Consider the following 20,269-nt stretch of genomic DNA (forward strand, 5'->3'; position numbering starts at 1 on the left):
GTGGCTCAGCAGTTTGGCACCTGCCTTTACTTTAGCCCAGGGTGTGATCCTGGAGTCCCAGGATTGAGTCCTATATCAGGCTCCCTGCATGGAGCCTGCTTCTCCCTCTGCCTGTGTCTCTGCCCCCAACCCCCATGAATAAATAGATAAAATCTTTAAAAAAAGAAACAAACCTGAAAATCCCACAGATGATTCAGAGGGACCTCCTGGGTTAAAGATTGAAAGATTATTGCCTTAAAAATTGTGACAGTGATATGGAGTTGAAGAAAAGGAAACTGCTATGCTGTGGGCCAGTAACACCAAAAGCTAACATTTATAAGCACTTACTGTAGGGGCGCCTGGATGGCTCAGTTGGTTAAGCATCTGCCTTCAGCTCAGGTCATGATCCTGGAGTTCAGGGATTGAGCCCCGCATTGCATCGGGATCCCTGCTCAGCGGGGAGTCTGCTTCTCCCTCTCCCTCTGCTCCTCCCCCTGCTTGGCACGCTCTCTCAAATAAATAAAATCTTAAAAAAATCAACAACAACAAAATATAAGCACTTACTGTGCGTAGAGCATTGGTCTGGAATTCTTTCCATGTATTAATAATGCATTTCATTCCCACAACCACCCTGTGTGGTAGGTACTAGGGTCACCAGCCTGCAAGATGGCCATCAGTGATTTTCATCCCACAGTATTCACACCCCTGTATATTCTCTTCCCACACTAAATAGTACCGATTTGTGTAACCAATAGGATATGGTGGAAATGACAGCATGTGACCTCCAAGGCTAGGTCATAAAAGATAGTGCCACTTCTGCCTTTCGTGCTCTCTCTTGACTCACCAGCTCTGGGAGAAGACAGCCCCCATGTTGTGAGGATGCTCAAGCTGCTCTGGGGAGAGGCCCATAAGGATCATGAATAGCATTTAGTTTCATGTCTCTTTATTCTTCTTTGATCTCTTTTCATTTTAATTTGTCCCATTTTTTTTTTTTTCTAAAGATATTGGTATTTTTGAGACATCTTGCCCAGTTGCCTCTCTGGAACATCCCACAGTTGGATTTCCTCTATTCCTCTTGAATAGATCCAGTTAGCAGGTGAAGCTGTGTCAGATGAGGAGGTTTATCCAATTGGTGTGTTGACTTGCATCTCTTCTTTAATCAAGGGCTCACAAGTTTCTCTAATGCACAGATATTGTTTGTTTCTTGCTGATGATTACAAATCACTTTGGTATTTGACTTGCTTTTTTTTTGGAAATTGCAAAGATTCAATTGACCCAAATCTTAACCCTGAGAAAAGAAAAGAATCACAAACGTTAACAAAAGGAATATGTGGGTGCCTGGGTGATTCAGTCAGTCGGTTGAGCACCTGCCTTTGGCTGGAGTCATGATCCTAGGGTTCTGGGATCTAGCCCCACATCGGGCTCCCTGCTCAGTCTGTTTCTCCCTCTCCCTCTGCCCCTGTTCATGTGTTCTCTCTCTTGCTTACTCTCTCAAATAAATAAATAAAATCCTTTTTTTTTAAAGTAATATAATTTACAGATAAACTATAAGAAGAGTTAGGGGGTCCCCAGAAAAAGAAAGAGGAGACACAGCTTCTGGGAGGTAGAAGTCATTTTAGTCTCCCACCTATTTTCTGTGATCTGTGCCTTACCAGCCCTACTTGCCCTGGCACACTTCTCCCAAAACTTCCTAGGAGGTGTTAAAACAAGAAAATGCAAAAATTCCTTATGGATTTTAAGGGAACAAAGGGAATACAAAACTTAATGGTCTCTACCAGGCCAGGACATAACCTGTGTATATCACAGTAAATCAATGGTAAAACTCCCAGGACTGATTCCACACATTCTCCAATTGTCTTAGCAGGATTGAAACCATGGCCCATGAGGTTAATGAGGTTAAAACGGTCACCAGCAGGACCCCAGGGACGCTGCTTCTTGACAGAAACATTAATCTTATCTTTTAGAGGTGAGCAACAGGAAGAGCTCCGACCAGCCTAGACCAGTCTGAGCTCGACCACTGACTCACGCCTGTGCAGATGGGCCATGGAGTGTCCCACGGTGACCTCTACCTTATTGTAATGTTCAAATCTCCGCCCAAGGGGTGCCGTTGGTTTACTGTCAGTTCAGTTCAGGATCTCAGGGTCCTGGGATCCAGCCCCAGCCAGCTCGCTGCTCAGCGAGGAGTCTGCTTCTCCCTCTCCTTCTGCCCCTCTCCCCGCTTATGCTCGCATGCGCTTTCTCTCTATAAAATAAATAAAATAAAATAAAATAAAATAAAATAAAATAAAATAAAATAAAATAAAATAAAAATCTCCAGAGAAGGAGGAATACAGGCTTTAATAGCACAACACGTGATACGTGTATAGGCATGTTTTCTAAGGACGCCTGCACAACCTTTTGCCCGCCTTTACGTGAGCTGACAAGACTCCCCTTTCTGAATATTCATCCTAACCCTAAGTAAGAGAAACCCACTCACCCCCACTTGGGGAATTATGGCTTGGCATGCTGTTATGATTTCCTCGTTGCTACAGATAAAGTTTCCTTTGAGTGACAACTCCACCTGGTGTAGTGTCTACCTATGACTCACCAGGGAGCGAAGGTGTCACCAGCTAGACCCCGCGACCTGACTCTTAAGGCCCACCTGCTCGTACTCAGTAGCCTTTTTCTTCCATTTTTCCTTAAGCTCCTCCTTCTGGCTTACCTCTTCACTCAGGCAAATGAAACCCAAAACCACCCTGGGTGAAAGCGACCGGCTGCCCTGAGAAGACCTCCAGCTGGCCAGGCCACCCAGGCCCTTTGAGCCAAACTGCCCACTGGTGCCTGTGTAGATGGATCCTGAAGTGACCCCCCACCCCCACCCCCGGGAGTGACCTACTATTACCTTTGCCTCATAATAATGCTAAAATCTCCGCCCAAAGAGGACCACAAGCCTCACTTACACCGCATACAAGGTGTGCACAGGCATGTTTCCTTAAGGCACATGCACGACTTTCTGCAGGCCTCTACATCCAATGACAAGGCTTCCCTAAGTACTCACTCTTAAGTCTAAACCCGAGGTACCCATTCGCCCTCTCTTAGAGAGTCCCAGCTCTCTAAGAAGCCATTCCTTGTGATCTCCTTATTTGCTGCAAATAAAGTGTTCTCTCTGTGACAACTCACCCGGTACAGTTTCTGTGACTCACCAAGGAGTGAACTCACGTTGGTCTGGGCACAGAACAGACCAGGCACGTTAGCAAGTCCTAATGATCCAAACTTGGTGCTTTAAAATTCCCAAGCTCAAGGAATTAAGAAAATGAGGGGCACCTGGGTGGCTCAGTTAAGTATCTGCCCTTGGCTCAGGTCATGATCCCAGGGTCCTGGGAACCAGCCCCACATGGGTTTCCTGCTCGGTGGGGAATCTGCTTCTCCTTCCCGCCCTGCCCCTCCCCCTGCTTGTGCTTTCTCACTCAAATAAATAAATTAAATATTTTTTAAAAAGAGAAATTAAAAGTATTCCATTTACAACTGCATCAAAAATCAAAAATACCTAAGAACAGACCTTTTTTTTTTTTAAGATTTATTTATTTATTCATGAGAGACACAGAGAGGGAGAGACACAGGCAGAGGGAGAAGCAATCTCCCTGCTGATGAGCCTGATGGGATCAGGCCCTGAGCCAAAGGCAAATGCTCAATCACTGAACCACCCAGGCGTCCCCCTAAGAACAAACTTAACCAAGGAAGTAAAATTCCCAAACTCCCCATCTCAACCAGGCAAGCAAACTTAACATCACCAGTAGTGAGACAGTGTGACATCACGGGCCTTTTGGTTGGACTATGAAGTTTATAAAACAATAACATTTCTCCTATAAACTTTGGGAAGAAATTTTGGGTCACCATTTTTTTTCCCACATGACCCATACTAGGCAAAATTCAACAAAAAGAAGAAAAATACATTGCCATTTACTAACACAAACATTTAATAAAAAAAAATTTAGTATATTTAGCAAACATTTATATATACCACTTACTCTGGACCAGGCACTCTTGCAAGTGCTTTGTAGAAATGACCTCCCTATGTCATCCCAATGTCTTTCCAGAGACATAGACAGAGGGAGAAGCAGGTTCCATGCAGGGAGCCCAATGTGGGACTCCGGGGTCATGACCTGAGCCAAAGGCAAGCGCTCAACTGCTGAGCCACCCAGGTGTCCCTCATTCCAACAGTCTTAAGAGTTTCGATGGGGGACGGGGGTTGGGGCAAGAAGGGGAGGGTGGAGGAGTGACATAGTAACTCTCAGGTGCCAACCCTGTACTTGCAACCCTGGGTATCTCCTTAAATGTTGCCCCCAGGCCCCCTGCCTGCCTTACTCTAGTCCCAGCCCTAAATTGGCGGTAGATATTGCTATTAGAATCACTTGATAGATGAGAAAACAGGAGCATAGAGAGGTTTAGCAACTTGCCTCAGATCACACAGCTACTGAGTGAAAGAGCCAGCTGTCGAATCTTAGCCAGCCACCTGTCTCTGCAAATAGGACATTTTAACATGAAAAAGGATAACACAGCCGAATCAAACGGTCCTTCCCAAGAAAGAAGGCTTTGCAACTTGATACACTCATGCACATAGATGGACCTAAGGGTTTATAATAAAAATTTAATGTAGCAATTGTCCTGTGCTCCGTGGCTTGGTGGTGTGTGTAAAACAAGCTGACAGGGCGGTTTTTTCTTCCCATGTCACTGAAGGGGCCACCATCAGCTCTAACAGCTGGTTTTTAGGCTTGTGAGCAGCCCCAGGGGCAATACTCTCGGCCTTTGTTAGGATTCAGTTCCTGGCAGGAGGGGATTAAAACTGAATCATCCCAGGGTGAGGGGGGATGGTCTGTGCTTTGTGAGAAGGCAAAGGGAGTGGTTTAAGGCTGCTGTCCAAGTAGGAATTGGGTGGCAGGAAGGAAGTATTTTCCAGATCGGCCCTCCTCAGCCCATCTCCGAGCCCCCTGGGAAGAGACAGGCCAGTGTGGATGTGCATGGAGGCAGGACCACAAACACTGAAGTCTTTAAAATAGCAACTGAGCTCTCTCCAGCAAGGGAGGGAACCTTTGCTAAGAGCCCTTAGCAAATAGCCTAGCAAACTGAAAGTGGGCTCATCCTCTCCAGATCTCAGAGGTGTTTTTCCTTCTTCAAATTACCTTGCAATTTGCCTGAAAATTACTTTTCAAGACTTACAAACAAAGAAGTATTGCATTTAAAAATCATGGAGCAATTTATCCCAGAATGTAAGAGAAACTGGCCTTCCCTCACCCTGTTATTTTTCACATTTCCAGAGAAAATTTGAACACAAGCTGACCAGAGTTTGGAACCCACCCCCCCTTATAATCCTCAAATGAACCTCAGGAACCCAATTTATGGAAGCCGCTGGAGTCACTGAGTTCCAGACAATCTAGACATGGGGAATCTATCAGTGACCACAGGCACACCAGGATCCTTGCCCACGTGGGACTTTCCTTTCAGTGAGGGAGACACACAATAAACGGAAAACAGTCAGTTGTATATTTTGTTAGAGGTAGTGACTGCCATGAAAAAGGAAGTCATACAGAGCATGGATAGATTGTTGTAAGCCAACCCGTGGAATGACTGTAGGGGGCAAGGGAAAGGGATGAAAGGAAAAAGCAGTGGGAGGCACGGGGAGGCCTGTTTGTACCTGGACAACAACTTACACAAAAACATGTGGTTGATGAGGCCAAGAACTTACTCTTAGAGAAAGAGAGAAAGCCGGGTGTGCAGTGTGGGCAGAGGGGGAGGGGCAGAGGAAGAGGGAGAGGAAACCTTAGGCAGGCTCCAAGTTCAGCAATGAGCCCAACGTGGAGCTCAACCTCATGACTCTGAGATCATGACCTGAGCCAAAGTCAAGAGTCAAATGTTTAACTGACTGAGCCACCCAGGGACCCCCAAGAATTTACTCTTGATTTAAGCCAAGGGTCAGAGGGCTGGTAGGGGTTGAGGGAAAAGGGGAGCAGAGGCGGGCAATGTTAAACAGGTGGCCTGGAAGAATGCCACTGAACAAGAGACGTGAGAGTCTTACATGAAGGAGAAGCAAGGGAGTGAGCCACATGGCTCTCTACAGGCAGAGTGTTCCTTGCACATGGTGTAAACCTACCTGTACAACTAATGCGGAAAACCAAACAGTATCGTGACCCAAGTCTAAGAGGAAAGAAGGATAAAACACAAGTATTTATAAGAAAATAATGGTCATAAAAAAATAAATAAAAATTAAAAAAATAATAATGGTCATGAAATAATGCATGTCTACCAGAAAAGATATCTCAAAGGCTTAAAAAAAAAAAAAAAAAAAAAGGCAGAGCGATGCAGAGAGGTAGTTATGATTGATGTAAATTTTTTTTTTTTAATATGGATGGGGTCCGGAGCAGACAGCCATGAAAGAAGTCTTGAGATGTCTTTGGTGCAAAAAAAGGTGTTTTATTAAAGCATGGGGAAGAGATGGTGGGCAGAAAGAGCTAGTGCCCCGGGATTGTGAGGAGCAGCTGAGTATACGCTTTGGGGGTGGGAGAAGTAAAGTTAAAGGAGGTTTCAAAAGAATTTTCATACGCTAAAGAAGACCCAGGATACTGGAGGCCTTGCAACTGTCAGGCTAAGGTTGATTTTCCCTCTAACAAGGCATTAACATTAAGAGAGCTGGGAGCTTGGGGCATTTGGCTGGCTCGATCCGTTAAGCAGGGCCTTCAGCACAGGTCAAGATCCCAGAGTCCTGGGATGGAACCCCAATCAGGCTTCCTGCTCAGCAGAGATTCTACTTATCTCTCTCTCTCCCTCTGCCCCTCCCCACCACTCCTGTTTTCTCTCTCTCAAATAAATAAACAAAATCTTAAAAGAGAGAGAGAGACAGTTGGGAGTTTCCGAAGGAACTGACTGCCTCAAGTATTTGTCAATGGGCTGCAGGTTATAGGACATTTAATTTTATCTACATTTCCTTCTGCCTGTGTTCCCCACATCCGTGATGACCCAAGTACCCTGAGTAACTTCGATTTTCTGAAATAGTGAGTAACCCTTGACAGAATTAGAGGCTAGGTGATGTATACTCTCCTCAATGTACATGGTAGCTGTGTTCCTGGAAAATTCAATACAGGTTCAGAGCATGCAAAAATACTGGGTGTTCATCAGACGGAGTCTGGTTCTTGGCTTAGATCATTAGAACGGGTTGTAACCTGCCTTCGTGTCTGCTTGGATCGTGAGTGGTTTGTGTCCCAGGAAACAGGATGTTTATTGCATGGGATGGGACCCATCAGCTCATTGCTAGGGAGCAGCCTGGCTTTCACCTTTGAATTAAGTCAGTAGCATTCCCTGTCCATGGTAATTACCAAACTCCCTGCCCACAATTCCAAAGTGCCCCCTGGGTGGGGGGGGAGCGTATCACCCCAGTTTAAAAACCACTGCTGTAAACCATTTATTTTGCAAATGCGAAATCTGTGGACTCCATGGGTGAAATGGTTTGTCTGCAACCACACAATCAAGCTGAACTACATTATTATTACTAGCTGTAGTAATGATAAAAATTTTATGTCCTGCATCTTTGTGTCTTTCTATTAAGAGTCTGACCCAAAAGAAAGCATAGGGATAAAGAACAGGTGTCCTATAATACATCATTTAAAAATAATAACTTTCATGTCTCAATTATGAGTGCAGTTTTGTAGACATGCTGACAAATACAGAAAAGCAATAAGAAAAAAAAAAAAAAAACGACTGGGATGCTGGGTGGCTCAATTGGTTGAGTGTCTGCCTTTGGCTCAAGTCATGATCTCAGGGTCCTGGGATCAAGTCCTGAATTGGGCTCCCTGCTCAGCTGGGGAGTCTGCTTCTCCCTCTCTCTGCTCTTGCTCTCTCTTTCTAAAATAAATAAAAATCTTACAAAGAAAAGAAAAAGACTTCTATAGTCACCACCTAGAAATAACTACTTGGTGTGACTGTTTCCATCTCCTTCTGAGGTTCAGCTGCATCTTGCCCCGCTACCATCCAGTAAATTCCTGTTATCCTCAAAGAGAATTAGACTGATTATCACTGCTGCCAAATAAAAGCAAATCAGCCTATGCAAAATTAAAAGTGAGTTAAAAAACCAACCAAATGAGTAAAAAGGCAAACCAAAAGTAATCTCAAATTGTCCATGAAAATTCAAAGTAGCAAAGACGTTGGCTAGTTTTTTTTCCATAAATGAACTAAAACAATATGCTTTATTTGCATGCATCTATTGGTATGTAAAATTCTCTTTGTGTCTCATTTTGTGACCCCATAGTTATAAGTCTTACACGGCTAAGCTCCTATATAAACATTTATTTAGAGATTTACAGTTTACAAAACATTTCTGTTCCAGGCAACTTGTGAAATGACAACTGGTGGAGGCAGGAGGATGAGTTTCCAAGGTCACAGTGATGGGGAAGCAGAAGGCAAGCTGAAGACAAAGCACAAGCTGATATTCCGCAACCCTCCCCTCCCTCCTCCGCTCCCCTGCAGAGAGTGTGTGTGGCATTCCTAAAGCACTCCTGGCTGCCCTAAAGCTAAGGGAAGGGAAAACAAATGGTGAACTGATAAAGATCACAATCCTGCAGGACGTGTCTCCATCAGTTTACCAATATCTTCTTAGTGATTAACAACGAAAAAGCATTCCTATCAACAGCCAAACTTCCAGAGACCCATAACTCAATTTCCTGGAGAAAGAACGCCCCCTTCGCTTTTATGAGTGTGGGAAGTAGCAGCAGGAGGGAAAGCAAAATTAAATTTTTAAGAAAGATTTTATTTAATTGGGACGCCTGTGTGGCTCAGCGGTTGAGCATCTATGTTTGGCTCAGAGTGTGATCCTGGATTCCTGGTGAGTCCCACATCAGGCTCCCTGCATGAAGCCTGCTCTCCTCCCTCTGCCTGTGTCTCTGCCTCTCTATGTCTCTCATGAATAAATAAATGACATCTTTAAATAAAAGATTTTATTTAATTGACAGAGAGCAAGAGAACACAAGCAGGAGGAGTAGCAGAGGGAGAAGGAGAAGCAGGTCCCCCGCTGAGCAGGAAGCCCAATGTGGGGCTTGATCCCATAATCCTGGGATCATGACCTGAGCTAGCCAGCCATCCCAAACATTAAATTTCTTTATGACCTGCTGCCCATTGATAAGGACCTGGGATAGGAAACTCCCAAATGTCTTACTGTTAGTGTCTTACAGGAATGAAAAGCAACTTTAACCCAGCAAAGGCCAGGCCATCAGTATCCTGTAAGTCTTCTTCAACATATCAAAGTACTTTTGAAAACCTCCTTAAAAAAAAAAAAAAAGAAAAAAGAAAATCTCCCTTTTGGGGACACCTGGGTAGCTCAGTGATTGAGCATCTGTCTTTGGCTAAGGTCGTGAACCTGGAGTCCCAGAGTCCCATATGAGGCTCCCTGCATGGAGCCTGCTTCTCCTCTGCCTTTGCCTGCCTCTTGGTGTGTGTCTCTCATAATAAATAAGTAAAATCTTAAAAAAAAAGAAAAAAAAAGAAAAAGAAAACCTCCTTTTCTCCTTTTCTCTGTCCCTCCCCAACTCCCAAGTATATAATTAGCCATTCCTCACAACCCCAGGGCAATAGCACTTTCTGCCCAAAGGGTCCTATCCCAGTGTTTTAATAAAACCACCTGTTTTGCACCAAAGAGGTCTCAAGAATTCTTCCTTGGCTGTCAGCTCCAGACCTCACCAATGTTCCAAAACTCCATCGTAGGATGCACAAGGTGTTCCAGGATTTCTCTGCCTTGAGTGCTCACGGTTCTTGGTCATGCCACTTCAGAGCATGAAGAGGGCGACCAGATAAAGAGTAGTGCGCAGCAAAGCAAGATTTGTTGAGTAATACTATAAAGCACCCAGAGAGGGAGTGGGGCCCGAGACGGTTGCCACCAGAGTTTCTAAGTTTAGGGGTTTTTATGAGTTCTTTTGCGGAACTGTCTTAAGCGATCAGGGTATGCTGAGCCGTGCTAACCTGGGCTCTGGTCAGGTTTCTGTCTACCTATTAGGTTAATGTCAATGTGCTGGTGATCTTTTTTTTGCTGACATCTGGAGGCTTATGTCTTAACTGCCCCTTGCCTGTGATATTGACAAGTGCTTTGTGGCTAATTGCCTTATTTTAGGACATTTTGCAGAAGTCATTTCTGCAAAGGCTACAAAGCAGGATGTTAGTGAGGTCCCGTCTAAACTGTAAAGCAGGATGTTAGTGCTGTTTTTATTTAGCTGTCCTGATTCCATATTTTCTTTTTGGGCACCCTGGCTCTGGCCACTTAACTATCCAACTAACTCCTAATACAGGGAACCTTGTTTGTATCAGGACAGCCTACATGAAGTACACGGTTGATAGGGACAGGAATTTACTCTTTTAAAAAAATATATTTATTTATTTATTTAAGAGACAGCACAAGAGCACGAGTTCAGGGGAAGAACAGAGGGAAAAGGAGAAGTAGACTCCCCACTGAGCAGGGAGCCCAATGCAGGGCTCTATCCCAGGACTCTGGGATCATGACCTGAGCTGATGGCAGACACCCAACCAACTGAGCCACCCAGGTGTCTCTGGAATTTACTCTTAAGTTTATCAGTTTCTGTTTAAGTATATAACTTTACCTACCCTCCCTCTAGGATTTGGGAATTATGACTCACAGACTCTCTACTCAATCCTTGCAGAGTTTATGAAAACCTGGAGCTGCGATGTGACCATCTTTTGCCATGGGAAGGGAGAAGTAGACAAAATCAGGGGCAAGTGTGAGATGTAGGTTCCAAGAATAAAGAAACAGCAAACAGAAAGCCTACAGGCAAGAATGTGCTAGGTGTGTTCAAGGGGCAGAAAGGAGGCCAGCCACACTGGTGATGGTAGGAGATGGGGTTGGGGGGATCCTGGGCCATAAGGAGAATGAGTGTGTATTCTAAGCCATAAGAGGAGACCATTGGAGGAGGGGGGTGTTTAAGCAGGAAAATCACAAGATCAACTTCCTTTTTGGGAAAATGTTTGGACAGGGCAGGGAGATCGTCAGGAAGCAGTCCTTGCCTTAGGGGGAGGCAGTGGTGCTTGGGGTAGGTGATCTCTGGGGGATGCTGGGAAGGAGAAAGCAGGAGTGATTCCACTCTGCCTGTCTCTTAGGGAAAAGCATGGCTCTTTTCTCCATAAAATAGAATTTAGAAGCTCCCATTGTCTTCTTAGGAATGATGGTTAAGAGAGGTAAAGCATGATAAAGGTTGGTGCAAAGTAATTTTTCAATAAGCAGTAGTAATTATTATTATTATTCCCCTATTAACAAAAGAGAGCCCTCACCGAGCCTCCATACTACATTCTAGTATGGAAAATAGACAAGTTGTAAAAATAAGGTGCTGAAATTGAGAAAGGAGATGGGGGCACTGTGGCAAGACATGTGCCTTCCTTTGAAATAAAATCAATAAATCAAGGATTTCACCATCCTTCTGTCTGAATTTGTCTGGCTGACAGTCTTCTACTTCTTTCCAACAGGAGATCTTTGTGATCTTTTCCTGAAGAGCTATCTTATTTCTATTCCTGTAAAATTTGTCCTCTCCTAGGAGGAAGAAGTCTCCTTCAGGAGTTTGGGTTTATTCCCTTGCATGGAGAGAAACTAAGGACCCCACCCAGCCCCGGATGCAGACCCAAGCCAGGGCCAGGTGCCGGGTGAGACCAGCAGGATGGAGATTCACACCTGGAGTTCTGAGCCTCTTCTTTAAGAACACCCCACCCCCTAAAGGCCATTGGGTTCTGGCCATCCCCTTCTGGATTTGTAGGCTGGGACTGGGGACTAGTAGGTGGCCTCTGATGAGGAATGGGATGAGGGAGTGAGGGAGGCACTACCTCATCATAGAAATAGCCATCATTAGTCAACACTCCACAGACTTTTCTTTTTAAAGATTTATTTATTCATGAGAGACACACACACACACAGACAGAAGCAGAGACACAGGCAGGGTGAGAAGCAGGCTCCCCACAAGGAGTCTGATGTGGGACTCGATCCCGGACCCCATCACACCCTGAGCCCAAGGCAGGTGCTCAACTGCTGAGCCACTCAGGCGTCCCAACACTGCACAAACTTTAAAGGTAATTCTTAAAAATACAAACATCTGCATATAGGTAACACATCTATGCAGTACAAAAAAAGGATAATCATTAAATACTCCCACTCTTTTTTTTTTTTTTAAGATTTTATTTATTTGACAGAAAGAGAGAGCCAAAGAGAACACAGAGGGAGCAGCAGAAGGAAAGGAAGAAGCAGGCTCCCAGCCAAGCAGGGAACCTGATGTGGGACTCAATCCCAGGACCCTGGAATTAGGATTTGAGCCAAAGGCAGCTGCTTTAACCAACTGACCTGGGCACCCCCCTCTTTTTCTAAATATTTTATTTATTTGAGAGAGAGAGAGAGCCAGAGAGAGATCCCTCACTCTTGTTTAGAGATATTCTATGCATTTACATATACTTTTTTTTAACCCAAATGGTAACTTACCTAATATACTTCTGCATCTTGCTTTTTTACTTATATGCTTTTCTATGCAGAATTTCCCATATGTCTATGTATAGAACTGTAGAATAGCTGCATGGTATGTGTTAAAAGTTATTTAACCAGCCTCCTACATACAGAGATTTAGGCTGCTTCCAGTCTTCTACTGTTATAAACAACATCGCAAAAAATATCCTTATACAAATGTCGTCGCTTGTGGTGCAGAATTTTAAATTTTTGTGTAGTTGGATTTATCATGCTTCTTCGGCTTCTGGGTTTGGGTCAAACTCAGAAAGGTCTTCCCCTCGGTGATACTTTTTAAAAATATTTTATTTATTTATTCATGAGAGACAGAGACACAGGCATAGGGAGAAGCAGGCTCCATGCAGGGAGCCCAACGTGGGACTCGATCCCGGGTCTCCAGGATCACGCCCTGGGTTGAAGGCAGGCGCTAAACCGCTGAGCCACCCAGGCTGCCCTCGGGGATACTTTAAAAAAAAAAAAAATCCTTTTTCTGTTTTTTAGTACTTCTATAGTCTTACCTTTTCATTTCCATCTTTGTTTGGATTTTCTTTTGTGTAGGTGTGATATTGGCATCCAGATTAGGATCCACCCGCCCCAACCCCACCCCACTCCAAGCTCTGCCCGCACTTCAGATGAGTATTCTCACTATAGCCCAGGATCTAGTAATATATTCTCATCTTACAGGTGAAAAAACAGAGCCTCAGAGAGGTGGAGGCATGTGGCCCAGCTGACTTAGGGAATAATTGGAAACTAGGCTGCAAAGAGTAACCCAGTGACCCCACCCTTAACAATAAAAATAGCCTTTATTTTGAGCCAAGCAATTACTGTAAAAATAAATAAATTTTCTATTTTGGAACAGTTTTAAAGTTACAGAAAATAGCCCAAGGAGTACAGAGAGTTTCCATACAGAGACTAGTACAGAGAGAATAGTACACAGAGTTTCTGTACACCCCCCACTCAGTTTCTCTGTTTCCTACTATCTTAAACCACTGATATATTTTTCACAATAGATAAACCAATATTGACACATTATTATTATCTAAAGCACATATTTTATTCAAATTTGCATAGATGCTACTTTTCCTGGTTTCATGTCCCTACTCTTCCCCAGCCCAGCTACACTTACAAGGGTCATATCTTCTTAGGCTCCTCTTAGCTGCTCAGAGTTTCTCAGACTCTCCCTGTTTTTGGCAAACTTGACAATTTAAGGGGGTAATACCCAGGTATTCTGTAGAAGGTGTCGCCTGTAGTTTGATGGTTTCTCGTGATTGGACTAGGGTTACAGGTTTTGGAGAGAGAGAAACCCCACCGGTGGCGTCATTCTCATCACATCATACCAAGAGTGCATACCGTCAACATGACATCACTGTTGGGTGTGGACCTTGAACGTCTGAGAGTTTGCCAAGTATTATCCCGATAAAGTTACTTGCCCTCCCACCCATACTGCCCTCTTTGGAAGGAAATCACAGGCTCCACTCCTTTTAAATATCTATATAAATGATCTGGAATGCCACAGGAAATTTATCTACACTTCATTTTTTTTTAATTTTTAAAAATTAAAAAACATTTTTATTGGAGTTCAATTTGCCAACATATAGCATAACATCCAGTGCTCATCCCTCCAAGTGCCCCCCTCAGTGCCCATCACCCAGTCACCCTAACACCCCTGCCCTCCTCCCCTTCCACTACCCCTTGTTCATTTCCCAGAGTTAGGAGTCTCCCATGTTCTGTCTCCCTCTCTGGTATTTCCCACTCATTTTCTCTCCTTTCCCCTTTATCCCCTTTCACTAATTTTTATATTCCCCAAATGAACGAGCCCATATAATGTTTGTCCTCTGCTTGCCTTCCTTCACTCAGCATAACACCCTCCAGGCCCCTCCACGTCGCGCTTCTCATTTATAAATACAATTCAGCAATTCCTTAAACACACGTGCACACCGAGCTACCTTTACCTATTTTTGCTTTTTACTTCTACTCGGCAATGAACTTTCGTGGCCTCAAACTGGACGTGGCTGCATGTGAGGAGCGAGGGAACGTGGATACGCAGTGGAATCATAGGCGAGGTCCCCCCCCTTGCACCCGCACCTCCCGGCTCCCCGAGCGCATTTGCAAACGGGTACAGATACTCGTTGATGCCCCCGCCCGCCCCCCCAACCCCTTTTGTACCCAAATGGTAACTCCCCAGATACACTTGTTCAGAGTCTCAGTTACTTGAAGTAATAACCGTCGTGACATTTGAGGAAGCCCCCGGGGCTGGGTCGCCCCGCGTCTCGGCCGCGCGGGGGAGCCTCTCAGCGCGCCCCGGGGCTCCCGCAGCCCCCGCAGCTCCCGCTCCTGCGCCCCCGGGGGCGCCCCGGGCTGAGTGAGAGCCGCCTCGGCGCCGCGCCCCGCCCCGCCCCCGGCTCTGTGACGTCCGCGCCGGAACCTGGAATTTCGGCTCCGGGAGCTGGCGGCGGCGGCGGCGGCGGCGGGAGCGGGGTCCGGGTCCTGGCGGCCGGGGCGCGGCGCGGCCATGAGCGAGGCCGGTGCCCGCGCGCTCCCGCCGGCCCGGCGCAGCGGGCAGCCCTTCGCGCACCCAGGTAGGGCGGCGGGAGCGAGGCGGGGGCGCGGGCCCAGCCGCTCGCCACCTGCCCGCTCCGGGCGCAAAGCCGGCCCCTCCTACCCCCCTCCACCCCACCCCGGGCTCCCCATCTCGCCCCTCCCGGCGGGAGCCCCGGCGTGGGAGCCCCGGCGTGGGAGCCCCCGCGGCGCGCTGCAGCGCCTCCCCCCCGCCCCCCCCGCTCCTGCTCTGGGGACCCCTTCCCTGTTAACAGCACCCAGGACCGGGGGAGAGCCCGCAGCCCCACTCCTTGGCTCCAGGCGCCCGCCTCCCAAGTCCTTGAGGCTTTGCTGGTACAAACCAGCTCTGCCTTGGCCGCCTGTTGCTGTGTGATCTTAGGAAAGCGGCTTGCCTTCTCTGAGCCTCTGGGTCTGCGGCGGTAAAATGGGGCGAGGATGCCGGGGCATCAGTTGCGAGGAAAGTAACGTGAAGGGCCTACCTAGCCCAGGGCTTGGCACATGGGCACAATGAATGGTGGCCAGCCAAGCGTTACAATCTTTGTCTTTTCTTTTCTTTTCTTTTCTTTTTTCTTTTCTTTTCTTTTCTTTTCTTTTCTTTTCTTTTCTTTTCTTTTCTTTTCTTTTCTTTCTTTCTTTCTTCTTTCTTTCTTTCTTTCTTTCTTTCTTTTCTTTCTTTCTTTCTTTCTTTCTAAGATTTTATTTATTTATTCATGATAGACATAGAGAGAGGCAGAGACACAGGCAGAGGGAAAAGCAGGCTCCATGCAGGGAGCCTGACGCGGGACTCCATCCCGGGACTCCAGGATCACACCCTGGGCTGCAGGCAGGTACTAAACCACAGAGCCAGCCAGGGATCCCCATCTTTGTCCTTTCTTACTGAGTAAAACTCACAGTATCCTGCAAACACTGATTTTTTTGTTTGTTTGTTTGTTTGTTTGTTTGTTACAGAAGCCTGTACAGCTGCCACCTAGTTGGCAGCACCTAGGCGGGCTTCCTTAGAGCATTCCCATCTTACATTTGTCCCTAACAAAACACAGGACCCTGCTGTGAGTTTTATAAGCAGCGTTTCCTTTATTTCCGTTTGAGGATAGAAGTTTTGTTGCAAGGATTTACAGTAAACCATGAGTGGAGATTTGGGCATCAGGACTCTCTCTGATTGGAGTGTTCTCCATGTCTAGAAGAAAAAGAAAGATATCTAGAGAGATCCAAACCCCAGGAAGTTGCTCAGGAGTCAGAAAACAGCAGTCAATTCCGATCAATGCTTATTATTTTCTAGGTCATTATTAAGTGCTGACACCAGCTCCACTTCAGCCTTTCTTTTTTTTTTTTTTTTTTTTTTAAGATTTTATCTATTCACGAGAGACACAGAGAGAGAGGCAGAGACACAGGCAGAGGGAGAAGCAGGCATCATACAGAGACCCTGAAGTGGGACTCGATCCAGGGTCTCCAGGATCATGCCCTGGGCTGCAGGCAGCGCTAAATCGCTGCACCACTGGGGCTGCCCCACTTCAGCCTTTCAATGATAGCCATTCAAGTATTTTTCTAGCTGGTTTCCATTTATCTTCCTCTTGTTTGAGCACAATCCACATTTAAGTTGCTGACCCTGGTTTCCCATAATAGAGGGCAAGGGATTCATGTATCTTGGATTTTTGCTGGGTGTTAAAGGAGACTCTTTAACATCTTTTTAGGAGTGTCTTAACTGACCCCTCTGACTAAAAGGTCTTCCCTGTCCCTCGGACAAATGATGCTTTATGACCTTGTATCTACCAGAACGTCTTGGGAGGCTCAGAAGGGAGCACGTTTGTAACTTTATTGTACTTTGTAAATGGTGGCCTGCTCTACGGGCATCACAGGAGGACGGTTGCTGGAGGAAAGTTGGAGCAGGGCTGGAGACAAAGGGCGTCTGGTTTACAGATTGGGAAATATACGTCCTTGTAAATGATAAAACAGATCACATCATTTCCCTCCTAAATTAAAACTTTCCGGGGATCCCTGGGTGGCTCAGCGGTTTAGCGCCTGCCTTCTGCCCAGGGCATGATCCCTGGAGTCCCGGGATTGAGTCCCGCATCGGGCTCCCTGCATGGGGCCTGCTTCTCCCTCTGCCTGCCTGTGTCTCTGCCTCTCTCTCTCTCTCTCTCTCTCTCTGTGTGTCTCTCATGAACAAATAAAATTTAAAAAAGAAAAAAAAAAAACTTTCCAGTGGTTTCTCATTGCAATAAGACTAAGCACCAAACTTTTCTGTGGTGGCTGGTAAGGCCTGGTGATTCTATCCCAGCCCACCTTTCTAGACCTTCATCACCTATGACCCTCCCTTAATCTGTACAGCTCCAGCTATCCTCACTACCTTTCCATTCCTCCAACATATAGTTACTGCCTCAAGGCCTTTGCACCAGCTGTTCACTTTGCCCGGGCTACATTTCTCTTTGATCTTCCTATGGAAGCTTCTTCCTCCTCCTTTCAGATCTCTGCTCAAATGTCCTCTCAGAGAGGCAGACCTCTGGAACCACCCTGTCTGAAGAAGTGCCCCCATCTCTCTCTCTTCTCCTAACTGATTCCCTTGGTTATTTCTTCAGAGCACTTACCACCATCTGAAGTCACCTGGTTTGATTGTTTTCTTGTCTATTAGCTGTCTCTCCTTGTAGAATGTGGATGCCATGAAAAGCAGGGACTTTGTCTTCTTCTCCTTGGACCTGGAAAAGCGTCTGGCACTTAGTAGATGCTAAATATGTGTTGAATGAATAAATAAATGAATGGGTGAATGAAGTGTACCCAAAGCCACACTGGCAGCTATGGCATAGAGGTTGAGAATCTGGACTGTGGATTCCTAGATGCAAATCCTCATTTTCTGTGTACTGCTCTTATCTTTAGGCAAGGCACTTAAGTGCTTCGTGCCTCGGTTTCCTTATGTATTAAATGGAAGTAATGATAGTATCTACTTCAAGGGGTCAGTATAAGGATTAAGAGAGTTAATTACATAAAAAGCTTGGTAAGTACTTATATTAGTTATCTGTGCCATGTAACAAATTATCCCCAAACTTACAGACTTAGAACAGTGATAATCACTTCTTATCTCACAGTTTCTGCAAGTCAGGAATTTGGGGATGACGTATCTGGTTCTGGCTCAGAGTCTCCTGCGAGGTTGAGTTCATGGTGTGGGCCAGAGATGCAGTCCTCTGAAAGCTTGCCTGGGGCCAGAAGATCCCTTTCAAAGATGGCTTGCTCATACTGATGGCAAATTGACACTGGGTGTTGGCAGGAAGCCTCTCTGTGTGGACTTCCCCGAAGCTGCTTAAGTGCCCCATGGACATGGCTTTCTCTGGAGCCTCTGATCCAGGAAAGAGCAAAGAAGAAGCCATTAAGGTCTTTTATCATCTGCTCTTGGAGATCACACCCTGTTATTTCTGCAATATCTTTTTGGTCATGTGGGCCAGCCCTGTTCAGTGTAGAAAGGACCCATGGAAGGGTGTGAATGTCAGGGTATTTTAGGGGGAGAGGATCACCGGGAGCCACAGGAGACTGGAGACTGGAGACTGGTTGCCACAGGACCATCAAAGTGTTAACTGTTATTATTAATGCCTCTGTTCCCTACTAGATGATAAGCCTACTAGGAGGACAAGAGCTGGCCTGTTTGGCTCACCATCATGTCCCCAGTGCTAGGTGCATAGTAGGCCTTCAGTAAATATTAGTTGAGTGGATGCCTTTCATGATTTGGTCCTATGATGCTTCTAGAGCCTGTGAAGCCCCTTCTGTTCCCTCTGCCATGGGTGCCATTCATTACCTTATTCTATTATAAGGCATATTCCTTCTTTCAATCTGGTGTCACTTCCTCCTAGAAGCCTTCCCTGACTGCTTCTCCTCTCACAGACTGGACTCTGTGTCCCTGCTCTGTATCCACATGGCCCACTGGCCAGTGTAGTCCATTGAGCTGTATTCTTGCTTCTCTTGAGATGTATTATCTTTAAGAGCAGGGATTTTGGAATGGAACAGACCCAAGTTCAGACAATGACTTGTCTCAGTTTCCACCATTCTAAGGGAAGGTTCTGATAGAAGTAAAATCTGGAAGACCACATTCTCCCAGGGCCTCTAGAAAGGATTGCCCCTGTGAGCCAGCCCCTGGCTACCTCTCCTGATCCCTGTTGCTTTCCCTTCCTCCCCGCCTGGCTCCAGCCACCCACTGGTCTCTTCCAGGGTTATTCTTCTCAGGTCCTGCAGTCACTATTCCTCTGCCTGATTGCAGCTTGAATGTCACCTCCCGGAAGAGCCAAAGACCCTGCCCTATCTCAAGTACCCACAGTAGGCATTTGCTCATCCCCCAGACCCCTCAGCCCCATGGTTCCTGGCATGTTCCATGTTTACGAATGGAATGACTCTTGGTGACTTTTCCCAATCAAACGTTTACCATATTCCATCTGGTAAGTACTTCATACTAGATCATCTAGCACGCATTCAATGACTTTTAAATTGAGGTATGATTCACATAACAAAGCCAACCATTTGGAAAGTATACAATTCAGTGGCATTTAGGACATTCACAGTGTTGTGCAACCACTATCTATCTAGCTCCCAGACATTTTCATCCCCCCCAGAGGAAACCCTGTGCCCAATAAGCTATCACTCCCAGATTCCCCCTCCACCCAGCCCCTGGGTACCCCTAATCTGCATTCTGTCTGTGAATTTACCTGTCCTGGACATTGCATAGAAATGGACTCATACCATAGTGTGACCTTTTGTGACTTCTTCACTTAGCATAAGTAGTATATTCGAGGTTCATCCATGTGGTAGCACATATTAGGACTTCATTCCTTTTTACGGCTAGATAATATTCCTTTGCATGCAGTTTTTTTTATCCATCATCTGTTGATGGACATTTGGATTGTTTCCATCTTTTGACTATTAGGAAAAATGCTGCTGTGAGCACTTGTGTACAAGTGTTTGATTGGACATCTGTTTTCAGCTCTCCTGGGTATAAATTTCGGAGTGGAATCACTCGATCATATGGTCATTCTCTGCTTAACTCTTTGAAGATTGGCCAAACTCCAGGACTCTTAACCCTCATGTGGGGGTTTGCTGTGACTATTACCCCATTGTTCATTGGGGAAACCCAAGTGACTCAACCAAGATGACCTGATTGTCAATATGCTGTGACTACATGGGATTGCAACTTCTAGGATGGTTTCAGAGCCACTCACCTCTCCTCTCTCCACCTCAAAGGGCACCACTTTGGGTGGT

The 20,269-nt window shown here is 45.9% G+C and overlaps 1 protein-coding gene across 5 annotated transcripts in view; it reads left to right on the top strand.

Moving 5' to 3' along the window:
- Nucleotides 1-14,917: 14,917 nt before the first annotated feature.
- The window catches only part of TMC7 (transmembrane channel like 7), a 62,116-nt gene continuing 56,764 nt past the window's right edge, over nucleotides 14,918-20,269 (top strand). For 4 of the 5 annotated variants that reach the window (XR_003123968.3, XM_025416395.3, XM_025416396.3 and 1 more), the window contains exon 1: nucleotides 14,918-15,060. Coding sequence is in view for 3 of the 5 variants with exons in the window: in XM_025416395.3 (XP_025272180.1) it covers nucleotides 14,994-15,060 (67 nt within the window). In the remaining 2 variants the exon portion in view is untranslated. Of the gene's footprint in view, nucleotides 15,061-15,849; nucleotides 15,868-20,269 lie in introns of those variants that run through there. The other variant, XM_049110926.1, reaches the window with a different exon arrangement.

Source organism: Canis lupus, chromosome 6 (assembly GCF_003254725.2).
Source record: "Canis lupus dingo isolate Sandy chromosome 6, ASM325472v2, whole genome shotgun sequence".
Lineage (NCBI taxonomy): Eukaryota > Metazoa > Chordata > Mammalia > Carnivora > Canidae > Canis > Canis lupus.